Below are 12,572 nucleotides of genomic sequence, written 5' to 3'. Positions count from 1 at the left end.
GTCCCAAAGTCCGCCCAGTGTGAGTCTTCTGCTCCCCACTTCTGTAGGCCCTTTTCTTCTGATGTTGGGGGGCGAACAGGAGAATCTTCTCATTTAGGGGGATGGGTTGAAGGATGAAAGTTTCCCATTTTTGTAATTGCACAAGTAATGTGGTCAAAATACCAATTTTCCTTTTTGGCTAATATTCTTATTGACATTTTTACCAAGTCATACAGTTTACGTTTTACTCAGTAGGACAGCAAAAAAGAGAGATGGGGAGATGTCAAAAATTTGTTTTAATTCTGTATTTCCCTCACCTTTCCTGTCCCTCCTGTGCAAAAGGCAACTCTTCAGTTTAGGATTATTCAAAGAAAAACCAGATGCCCTGGGTTGTTCAATACAAATGCTTATGGGCCAGTGTATATTCCATGACATTTCTATTGCTAGAAAGAAGTTAAGAAGATTTGAGTGATGCCAGAAATGATGGGAGGAGTGCCAGGTTCCTTTTTTTCAGTACAAACCATTTATTTGAGTGTATACTATTATTTTATAAAATGCAGATTTCTATTTCTAAAGCACAAAATATTGAAACGTTAATATTAACTAAAGGTCTCTTAAGTTAGTTGGTTGTGCTTGGGAAAGTGGGTATTGCAAGCTTGAAAATTAATCTGATTTACAAAAGGTTTATTACTAAGACATTTTATATAAACCAGCCAAGAAGTTTCACAGCATGCGTGTCCAACTAGTGTAATAATAATAGTTTCAAAAGTTTCTATCTCTTGAAATGATAGTTATGATACTCAATATTTCACTAGCTTAAAAAGCAGATGATTCAAGAATATCATAATTTCATACTACTCAAAGCAGTTTGTTTTATAGGTCTGGAAATATGCTAGTAAATTAAAAAGTGTGCTTAATGTAATAAATCCTTGAAAGGCTAACATTTAAATCAGTAGTACATCACAACAGTCTAAGCTTCAAGTTTATAATAATAAATTTATAACCAAGGTGGCTCTTTTCTTTTTCTCCCTCTCCTACCTCACTGGTACCTCATTTTCTCAAGCCCCAGACCCATGAAGGCTTTGCAGCACAGCTGCTATCAGTTGGTGGAGTGCCAGGAGTCTTCCTTAGTTTTCTAAGAGTGATTTGTGAAGAGTGTTCTCAATGTACTCAGCTCTCTTCTCCATTTGGGGTATTCTGGTTAATAGAATTATAACATATACCAAACTTGGCATACCAATCTTGAAAGGACCAAAGAACAACAGAGTATTTATATTAAAATCATAGTGAATGTGTATTAATCTTTTCTCTTTTTGATCATCCCTTCACAAATTGGATGCCTCCATAGGGCTCCTGGAAACATGAGTTATAAATGTGATGATGCCACAGCACTTGCTAGTTAATAGAGATCTGGTTGATTGAATGCTAGATAACAGAATTTGATATATCGTATACATTAGAGAGGAAAAAAGTAGGTTGCATAATTGCCACAGTATCCCCAAAAAAACAAAAACCCTGGAGCCAAGAGTTCTCATTTTAGCCACAGTAGCCTTCTGTTCCTAGAAAATAGCTGAGGACAATTGGATGTAAAGTGGTCACTCTGACTGTCATGGGGGAAAGAAATGATGCCTCTTGTTTTTCGCCTTTTTCCCTGTGGGGAGTGGACCCCAGTGTCCCTGCAGTTGCCCACTTGAATGGAGGTAGGCCTGGGGGGAAGTGAAGGATTAGGAAGTCATCCTGCCAACCAAGGAGCTTCCCCGGTTTTCCTGCTATGCGATATAAACACCTTAGTGAGAAAGGAAGAGGTCCTTGTGTCTGCTCAGTAGTAAGTTTTTGGAAGGGAAAGGCTTGTAAATACTCCAGTGGTTTGTGGAATATCTGAACATCTCTGTGAACACATGAAAGCAGGCCAGTTTTTAAATAGTGGATGGCGTCATCACTTACCTGTGTCTTGAATTTAGGTTGAACCTCCCCTGAAAGAAAAATACAAACTACATTTGTTTTAAGGCAGCTATGTTTTCCACTTTTGGTTACTAATCCTCCTTGTGTTTAAAAGTTTGTAGTTCATAACGTTTTTGGGGGAAGAGGGTTACTACATAGTTCTAGAGAAGAGATGACATTTGGGAAAAAATAAAGGTGGCAACTTATCCTCTGCTCTGAACCAGGAAGGCTGCGCTGTGAAGGCCCTGGGCTAGCTAGGCAGGGGGCACTTGAGGGAGCTCTGGCAAATTCTGAAACCAATCCTGGCTGAAAACGTAGAATTCAATGTCATTTCTAAATGTACTCTTATAATCTCAAAATCAAGCCTTAATTAAAATTTGCAATGATTCTTTTTCCTTTAAGGACATTTATAAGTAACATTTGTTCTTAACTGAATTTCTAAAACTTCAACATAAAAAAAGTATGAAGCATGTCTGGTCTACTATATTATCCATGTAGTTCTTAGTAGTTACACCACATAAATCAAAATCACTATCATTTTTAAAATTTGCTTCCTTTGATAAGATTAGTGAATTGTAAGCATATCAACAAAGATATGTAAAAAAATTACCACTTTCTCACACTTGTCAAATCTGTAGGTCACTATATTTCAGTCATTTTTGGATATCATTTAAAAAGTGCTTTTCATCAAATTGTTCTTTCTTAGTTTCTTCAGGATGTGTATGTGTGGGTGTATATATATATATGCATGTGTAAGGGAGAAATAAAAGAGATTTTGAGGCTATTGGAGTCTTGACAATTCTTGCCAATTATGAATGACATGTAAAAAAACAATACTTCACAGGTGAAATAGCCCAATATTTGGCATGTGCTCATAATTTAGCATATGATGAAAAGCCAAACTATCAAATGCTCAAGAAGATTCTGAACCCAGGTGGAACACCTTTAGGACCACTGGAATTTTCGACTAAAGGAGAGACTGTAAATGTGCATACTCCACACAATCAAAAAGTAAGTAATGGGGGCCCTGGGATCCCCTGATTTCCTTCTGTGACACTTTTCCACCAAATGAAGTTGTTTTATGTCTCAAAATGAGTCTGACAACCCAGTTTCTTATTATATTTAATTCCTATTTCCCCTAACTCAGCCCCAAGGAATTTTGTTAAAATTTCTTTTGACCTATTGTCTCTCAGACAAAACAGTAGGATCTGTGGCCTGTTGTGTGCTATTAAAGAAATAAAGCAGTCATGGATGTCATAAAGATAGGACCATGTAAGATTAAAGGGTAATCTGACTATTCATGAGAATGTCTATTTGCTGCTTTTCTTCAGATTTTATTTAGTTATTGCTCTCTAATTTTGCTTATAGTTTGGCCATAATTTGGTGGTGATAACCATATTCTTAGATTTAACCAGATTATTTGTATGTGCTAATATTTCAATCTATACAAACAAATCTTTCAAGAAAGTTATTTTTTAAAAGTTACACCTTCTGCTTTACTTTGCTATCTTTCAGCTGGCTCCCTCACACCAACTTAAAAAGAAAAAAAGAATTAGAACTTGAAACAATATAAAAGAATTGGACCTTAAAACTTTTTTAGGAGCGAGGAGCCTGAGATTGATGTCAGCAATGTTACTGGACAGGCAACTCAATGTCCATTTCTTCCTTGACACTATCCATATGCAAAAAAAATGGGGAGGGCTTTTTTTCTTGATGCATGTACAATAAGGTAGGGTCAGGATGCCATTCATTTTTAGTATTTCTTGTGAACTTTGGATCATCACAAGTGTTCATGAGCCAAGAATGCAGGATGCGAACTAATGTGACTGATAGGCTGCTAGATGAATGGTGAGTCAAGTATCAATGCACAGATGGTTCTGATTTGCTGAATTTTGTAGCTGCAGCAACTGAAGACATAAAATATCCTTCTAGTCATAAATTAGCTCTTTGGAAGCAAAACCTTGGCACCAGAGCTTTACAACCTTCAATTAGTAGGGAAAGAAGTATTTGAATGACTGTGGTATTGACATCTGTAGGCCTGCATAGTAATCATTCCTAATAGAAGAGAATATCTGTTTGAGGAGGTTTTGCATGGCTAATTAACTACCAGTGAGAATATGTAATTTTTTCATGATCTCCTGATTGTCACCTTTCTCTCATGATACAATTACATTTTATTGTAGCAAGTGCCTCACAAACCAATTGTCAGCACTATTTACGTATTGCAGAAGGCAGAACAAAAGTTCATGTTTAATAAAAAGCCACTGGATTTTGATCTTGGTAATTACTGAGACTTATTTTAACAGTTTTATTGACTTTAGTGTTTTTATCACTTTTGCAACAAAACAAAGAGCCATTTCCTTGACATAGTAGTTCCCTTGCAATAATGGTCACCCCTTAATCTATTACTAATTTAAGTAGATTTTTTTCCTTTTTGTAGTTTTTCAGTTTCATAAACTTAATTGAAATATAAAAGAAGCCATTTTAAAAACCGATAGCTATATCCTCTGATATAAAATGCTAATTATTATCCACCAGAATTTTCAGTTTCATCAAATTCAAAGGATGTTTATGTGAAATGATTTTTATATGGAAGAATAAAACATAAAACATTTTTTCCAATAAACCTCAATGAAAAATGTTTTATTCTTCTTTTTGATTAGAACACTCTGATTATGAGTAAAAAGAAAACACTAAGAATAATATGCATTCTTAAGACCTTAGTTAATTTCTGTTAACAATATGATCAGCCTCAGTATATAGACAATAAGATGATTTGAGAATATATTTCACAGAGGATCAATATTTATTGGATAATGACTTTATTTCTCTAGTATTTTAAGTGTACAAATATGCTTAATAATTATAGTATAACATATAGGTTCACCATATGTGGCTAAAACTTAAGTGTTTTAATTTTTACTCTTAAAGTTTACAGATTTTGTAACGCTGCAAAAACCAAAGTTGAAAATGTTAAAAGCAAAGTATGACAATATAAACTGTCCTGTACTCAGTTCCCCTGAATGATACCAGTATTGCATAGTTTCCACCATTGATTGCTGCCATAACAAAAATCATTTTAAGTCCAGAATGAGTATCAATCACATGGCCCGAAATTTCTCTCTTTTTTAGTCACAGATAGAGGCCCCTTGTTAAGTAACTAAAAACATTTCTTGTTACTCTATATACTCTATACTTGTTACACTGGACTTTATACTTGTCACTATACATTTTGTTACGCTATACTATCTAACAGAATAGTGAATGAACTCTAGGCTTGTACTTTTTGAACAAAGATACTTAAAAAGAAGTCAGTGGACCAGAAAACGTATACAAGTAGCTAAATAAAATGTTTCTAAGACTCGGTATTCAAAGGAAAGTTATGAATAATATTTTTTTAATATTATTTCCCTCAGAATAAGTGGTTGTGCCTCTTAAATTTAGTATTCTTAACAAAAATATGTTTTGGTTAGGTATTAGAAAATAGCACATCACCATAAGAATCTCGGCAAACTTACAGCATCTTTTTTTGCGAAAGAAAAATGAGGTATTTTTCCAATACTGGGTTTTACTAAGTATCATAAACTGTTCCCTGTAAAATGAGCCTTCGTGAAATCCTCAAATACTGTTACAGGAGTTAAATTGGAAATGAATTTTTGTCAAGATAGTAGAGACATTGATATTTTTTCCTGAAAAGCAAATCTTTTGGGGGACTTGGCTCGATCAAAATGATGGTATGTATAGCTAAAATCACTCTCTAGTAGTCCTGACGGCTCCTGAGGTTGCACTGTCAAGTTGGAAGAATCTATCATCAGGGCTACCACAGTCTATTTATGCCGTCCACTGGGATTTATGTCCAAAATTCACTGAAGGAAACCACATTTCAGTAAGAATGCTCATTGAGGTGAGCTAAAGCTCCAGAATTCCCAGATGAGAATGCTAAAGTGAACCTGGAAAACCAGCATTACTGACTATCCCAAGTCAACCCTTGAATCAGCTGTTTCTTCAAGAGCCAGTAAAGGACCTTTTTATCAGTTTATCAGTCTCTCTCTCTCCGTATTATGATGCCTGAATCGATACTGTAATAGTATGGATGCCTGGGCATAAGGAGCCACCTATCCTTCCTAAATGCTTTACCTGAGCAGAGGCGTAACTGTCAGAACTAAAATGTTCAAGCTATTTTACATCTCAGACCAGTAAAAGTTTGTTCCTTCATTCACCCTAAATCTGAGGTTCCCACAGCAAATCCAAGGGTGAATATATTGTTATTGGTAGCAGTAATCTTTGTATTGAACTTAGAAATTGATAAAATTCTTTCTTGAGCTTTAATTCTCAAAATAATTCTATTGAAGTGTCTTCATATTGATTTTCTGTTTGAGAAAAGTAAAATGTAAATTGTCAATTATAAGTACATTTTTTAGCTTATCAAATTTTAGAAGTCTAAAAGTATTCCTCATTTTGTACAATAGTGTGAAATGCCAACCACTTTCTTGAAAATGACACACATTTAGATAGTATCCTTCTTCTTGATTATGGGATGCCCAGAGTGTTTTCTATATTTTATATCTTTGAGAAAAAGTTTTATTCCGTTCACAGTTAAGAGTTAATCATTGCACTTCACTCTTACCATTTTAAGTTTCCCTAGACATAGAAATTTCCCATAAACTGGGTGTCATTTGGTTTATTAGCTAGAAGTGTCCATGGCAGTGCAACCTAACCATCCGGCCAACAGACAGGAGATCCAGGAGGCATCATCTCTTAGGAAGCCGCACAGAGGACTGAATATACTAGACCAAATTTTGTTTGTACAACAGAGGCTCCCAGGTAAAAACTGTTATATCTAAAGTGCCTCACATATAGGAGGCATTAAAAACCCCGATTAATATCTCAACTAATTTTTATATCATAGAATACATTTTCACCATGATTGGCAAACCAGTGCTTTTTGAGGATAAACCTGTGTGCAACAGCTTTGGGAAACTCGTTGTTTCACACTAGTGGTATGATGAGCACGTATTACCAAGATGACTTCACTGGAAGGGTGGCTCCGAAGGTGGTTACACATGAATTTCCCCAGTAGTCTGGAGAGTTGAATGGTGGAAATAAAGAACCCCTGAGTGATTAGGAAACAATTCCAATTTTCAGGTTACTGAAAAGCAATGGCTTTGCTATCCTTTAAGAAGCTGGGATCCAGGAGGAGGGGTTAGTAAAGAGTGGTGTGGTGACAGCTTAGACCTAGCCACCAAACACCACCATATTTTAAAGGAAAGGAATGAACATACTTGGCATTAGAAGCTAAAAATTGAGAGACTACAAATTAAAGGTCTGCTTGCCCAGCGAATGTAATTCATTCTCCATTTTGGCACTGGCTACTCCATTATTTCCCCTTGTGCTGTTCCCATCTTCTGCCCCCTATTTAACCGATGAAAAAAGGTGATGGCACTTTCAGCTGCTGTAAACATGAAGCTGCTGTACAAACACTTCACATAAGGATCTTCACTGTGGGTTTCAATCTTCTAGCTGGACTGGGGGATCTGCCCTTCTGTTGCCATGTCTACTTGAAGGTTATTCAAAGTCACTCATCCCTCTGGGGACACCATGGCGTGAACGAGAAACCTTACAGACAGCAGGCTTGTTGTAGAACTTAACCTCTGGTACTGATACACAGTATTAAATGACACAAACTGTTATTCATCTGCTCAAAGGTTAAATTACCTGTATAAAAAAGTAAGCAACATCATAAGCTACACATTAATTAGGCTCACTTCAATGATAGAAAACTAAGATTCTAATTAATAAGAATTTAAACTAAAAAGATGTACTGGATCCACTCCCAGCAAAGGTTAATAAGGAATTCATGTGCAGTTTTAAAATGTGACAGTTTTCTGTAAAAATGCCGTTTTCAATAAGCAAGTTATCTGTACAGATAATTTCTAAAGAGTGCACAACAGTGACACCAATTTTAATTGGTCTTGTCCTATTGATGAGAAAGGCTCTGGATCTTGCCAACTACTATATTTTTTCTCTAACATCCATTTGTTGGTTTCCTCTTTATTTCTTCCTTTTTTCAAAGCTTGGCAAGTTTAGAATTTTCAAGAATCTGGACATGACTGCATTTTTTTTTCCAGTGTCAAAAGTTTTCATTATATATTATTACTTACTCTCTATCAACAGGTTGATTCGCAAAAGGCTGCAACAAAGGAAGTCAATCAGATGCAAAATAGGTTAATAGGAAAAAAAGCCGACAGAGAGAGAAGTGCTGAGTCCTGTGCAACATGGAGAAAAGTGCAAAAAGAGGAGAAGCTGATTGGATTGCTTAACAATGAAACAGCTCAGGTGAGAGGTTTTTTGTTGTTGTTTTTTCCCTTAATGTTACATTAGAATATACTCTTTGGGAATAAAGACGTTTTACTTTCTCCTGAGGGCCAAGGTTTTATGGCTTTGTTAAAATGAGAAGGGACAGAAAATATCCTATCCTGTGGATAAAATCAAAGCAGTCGACACCAGTTATCATAGAAACAGAATGACAGTGAGCACATTTTCGTACAGATCTGATTCCTTTCTTTAGCCTAAGAATGTAATGAAGTGCACTTAAATTTTTTATGCCATCTATTATCCATTAGGGACTCTTAACACACTGCATACTTTCACATTGGTTCCTCCAGTCTAACCCTTATAATCAAATGTAAGTGAAGAGTTTCCTTGTCAATATGGTTGGATTTTAAAATGATGTGTTTTTTACATCATTCGATTGTTTGGGTGGATAGCGACTCACCTTTAGCAGATGACTCATTCAACCAGCAGCAAAAGTCTTTCCTAATCTAACCTATTTTGACAAGGAGAAGCACACAAAGTATTTATCTCTGCAGTGGAAAAAATTTTTCAAAACGGCCAACATTTTATATGATTTATACACCATCATTTTCCCCAGATGATTTGAAGTAGTTTACAATGTAAAACAGGATAATTTAATGACCCCACCTTCTATCTCTCACTCCCTGCCCCTCAAAAAAACTGGTCTATCAGGCAGCTGGGATGTTAATCACTAAACTGAGCACTGAATTTGGCTCTGAACTTCTTGGCAGCCAAGGCAAAAATTAGAAGCATACTACTTAGACATTTCTCATTCAACCCACAAGCACACAAGTTTATCTAGAGAGATGCTTTTTTAGTACTAAGAGAAATCTTTTGCACTTATTCCATTATAAAATAAAAGTACCATCATTTATTTTTAAATTGATATAAAGGAATCTCTGAATGGTCATCTTTTACAGTTCCCATTTGTAAAATTAAAGACAAATATTTGCTTGGTGATAAAATTTAGAGATTCTTAGGTGCTCTTTTTCAGCTCTTCCTGTGCACCAGAATTGCCTATGTCTGGGTGTAGAGAGGGACTATAAAACTGCTGATGCCCAGGTTCCAAGCAAAGAAATTGACATATTTTAATTGGGGGTGGCAATGTGATACATGTGTGTACATGTCATCACTCCAGAAGGTTCTTTGTTCCCTTTCTCAGTCAATCCCCTTCCCTGAGATAAGCACTGTTCTGATATTCTGATTCTCCTCACTAGATTAGTCTTGCCTCTTCCAGAGTTTCAGATACACGCAGTCAAATGGCGAGTGCTCTTGTGTGTCTGGCACCTTTCACTCAGCATGTTTTTTGAAATTATTCCGTATTGTTGCATGGATTAGTAATTTGTTCTTTTTCTTGTTGAGTAGTACTCCGTTGTATAACTGCATCATAATTCACATTTCCATTCTCCTATTAATGGACACCTATGGCCTGCCTCTGGCTCTAGCCAGCACGGAATATTTGCAGTGAACATTCTGACACAAGTCCTTCTATGGACATGTTTTGTTTCTCCTGAGAAATGGAATTGCTGGGTCATAGGGCAGATGTATGTTCAACTTTATAAAAAGTGGAGAAGTAATTGCCATTTTATAGTCCCACCATTAACATATAAGAATCCCAGCCATTCCACATCCTCCCCAACATCTGGTGTTGTCCATCTTTTTAATTTTAGCCATTCGAACCTGTGTCTATTAGTATATCACAGTGATTCCAATTATCATTGACCTGATAACTAATAATTTGAGCACCTTTTCATCTGCTAACTGCCCATTCATACATCTTCTTTTGTGAAGTGTCCTTTCAAGTATTTTGATCCATTTTTATTTGGATGATTGTCTTTTTATTGAGTTGCAGGAATTCTTTATATATTCCACATACAAATCTGTCCAATATCTGTATCATGGATGTCTTCTCCTAGTGTGCAGCTCGCCTATTCATCTACTTAACAGTGTCTCTGATGAGCAGAAGCTATTTGTTATTTTTCTTTGAAGTTCAATTTATCAATTATTTTCTTTAAATTTGGGGGAGCTTTCAGTAAAGAAACCTAGGAAACCTTTGCCTACGTCAAGGTCACAGTTATTTTGCTATATAGTTTTTAAGAAGGTGTTAATTTTAGCTTTTGTGTTTGGGTCTATAAGCCATCTCAGATCAATTATTGGTATCGTGTGAGGTAGGGCATGAGGTTCATTCTTTTCCATCTAGAAAGCCAGTTGTTCCAGCACCACTTATTTAAAAGATTTTCCTTTTCCTAACTAAATGTCTTTGGAGTCATTTTCAAAAGTCAGCTGACCATGTAAGTGTGGGTCTGTTTCTGGACTCTCTCTTCTTTCAATCTATTTGCCTGTCCTTACACCAACACCAGGACTGCGTCAATTACTGCAGCTTTACAACAAGTTCTGAAATTAGGTAGTGCAAGTCCTTCAACCCTTTCCTGGGCCATTTTAGGTCCTGGTTCTCTCCCTAAAATTTAAGAACCAGCTTGTCAGCTTCTACTAAAAAGCACAAGGGGATTTTGATTGGAACTACGCTAAATCTAAAGATTAGTTTAGAAGGAATAAATCCCAATAGCATTGAGTCCTCTAATGCGTGAACCTGATACTTCTCTCCATTTATGTAGATCTTCTTTAATTTCTGTCAATATGTTTTATAGTTTTCAGTACAGATATCTGACACATCTTCCATTAAAATTATCACTAAATATTTTGCTTTTTGATCCTACTGTAAATGTAATTTTTAAAAAATTTCATATTCTAGTCAATTGTTGCTGCTATAAATACAATTCATTTTGTATATTGACCTTATGTCTTGGGATCTTTCTGAATTCACTTATTAGTTCTAGTAGTTTTGTGTACAGTCTTAGGACTTTCTACATAGTCACTCATGTTGTCTGTGAACAGTTTTACTTCTTCCTTTCCAACATGTATGCCTGATAAATGGTACGAGAGGACAGGCCAGGTTACCAATGTGAAGCAGAAAGAGAACAACAGAGCAGGAAGCTGATTCTTGGGGCTTTGGCCTACAGGAATGACGTTAAAAAACATAGAAGCAGTTCCTGAAACTTGCATATATCAGTATTCTATTCAGTCTATTGTGGGTGTTCTGTATCTGTAGGTTTCCAAAAGACATGCCACAACATCTGCCCCAGGGGAGACTCCTTTGGTTGTACAGCCTTGTCCCTTACCCACTATATGGCACATAGATTGAGTAAAACTTGCCATGGCATGTAAAAAGTTGAGAACCACTACATTAATTATTTAATTTTTATTTATATTTTGTGATAAAAAAACAGATAACATTAAATTTACCTCAACCATTTCCAACTGTGCAGATCCAAAAGTACCAAATCGAACTCACAGAGCCGAAAAATACACCAGAGAGGTTCAACAGCAGACTAGATGAAGCAGAAGAAAAGATCAGTCAACTTGAAGACAAGGCAGTGGAACTCATCCAATCAGAGCAGCAAAAAGAAAAAAGAATGAAAAAAAGGGAAGATTGCTTAAGGGGTAACATCAAACAGTCTAACATTCGCATTAGAGGGGTCCCAGAAGGAGAAGTGAGAAAGAAAGGGTCATAAATCTTGTTTGAAGAAAATAGCTGAAAACTTCCCTAACTTGGGGTAGGAAAAAGACATCCAGATCTGGGAAGCTCAGAGAGTTCCAAATAAGATGAATTCAAAGAGACCCACACCAAGACACATTATAATTAAAATGTCAAAAGTTAAAGAAAGACAAGAAGAGAGTATTAAAAGCAGCAAGAGAAAAACTTGTTACATAGAAAATCTTCATCAGACTGTTGGCAGATTTTTCAGCAGAAACTTTGCAGGCTAGAAGAGAGTGGCACAATATATTCAAAGTGCTGAAAGAAAAATACTTCCAACCAGGAATGCTCTATGTGGCAGTTATCACTCAGAATTCATGGAGAGATAAAGAGTTTTCCAGACAAGAAAAAGCTAAAGGAGTTCATCACCAGTAAACTGGCCTTAAAAGGAAGTTTAAAGGGACTCTTTAAGCTGAAAGAGTGCTTGATAATTAGTAACAAGAAAACATATAAATCTCACTGGAAAAGTAAATATATAGTTAAGATAGTGGATTAATCATTTATAAATCTAGTATGCAGGTTAAAAGACAAAAGTAGTAAAAACTATGATTACAATAATTAGTTAAGTGATACAAAAGGTGTAAAATGTGAAGTCAAAAACATAAATGTGGGGGGAAAGTAAAAATGTTGAGCTTTATTAGGATCAAATTGTTATCAACTTAAATAGACTATAGATATGTTTTTATATGTAAGCCTCATGGTA

The 12,572-nt window shown here is 35.8% G+C and overlaps 1 protein-coding gene across 2 annotated transcripts in view; it reads left to right on the top strand.

Moving 5' to 3' along the window:
• VRK2 (VRK serine/threonine kinase 2) overlaps positions 1-12,572 on the top strand; it is a 95,150-nt gene that overhangs the window by 78,549 nt on the left and 4,029 nt on the right. Inside the window, exons 11-13 of one of the 2 annotated variants that reach the window (XM_023619066.2) lie at positions 2,765-2,931; positions 8,095-8,256; positions 11,601-11,775. In XM_023619066.2, the coding sequence (XP_023474834.1) occupies positions 2,765-2,931; positions 8,095-8,256; positions 11,601-11,775 (504 nt within the window). The remainder of the gene's footprint in view (positions 1-2,764; positions 2,932-8,094; positions 8,257-11,600; positions 11,776-12,572) is intronic. The other variant, XM_023619064.2, reaches the window with a different exon arrangement.

Source organism: Equus caballus, chromosome 15, assembly GCF_041296265.1.
Source record: "Equus caballus isolate H_3958 breed thoroughbred chromosome 15, TB-T2T, whole genome shotgun sequence".
In the NCBI taxonomy this organism is placed as follows: domain Eukaryota; kingdom Metazoa; phylum Chordata; class Mammalia; order Perissodactyla; family Equidae; genus Equus; species Equus caballus.
Note: the sequence above shows the minus strand (reverse complement) of the source record. Positions and strands in the feature narration are given on the sequence as shown.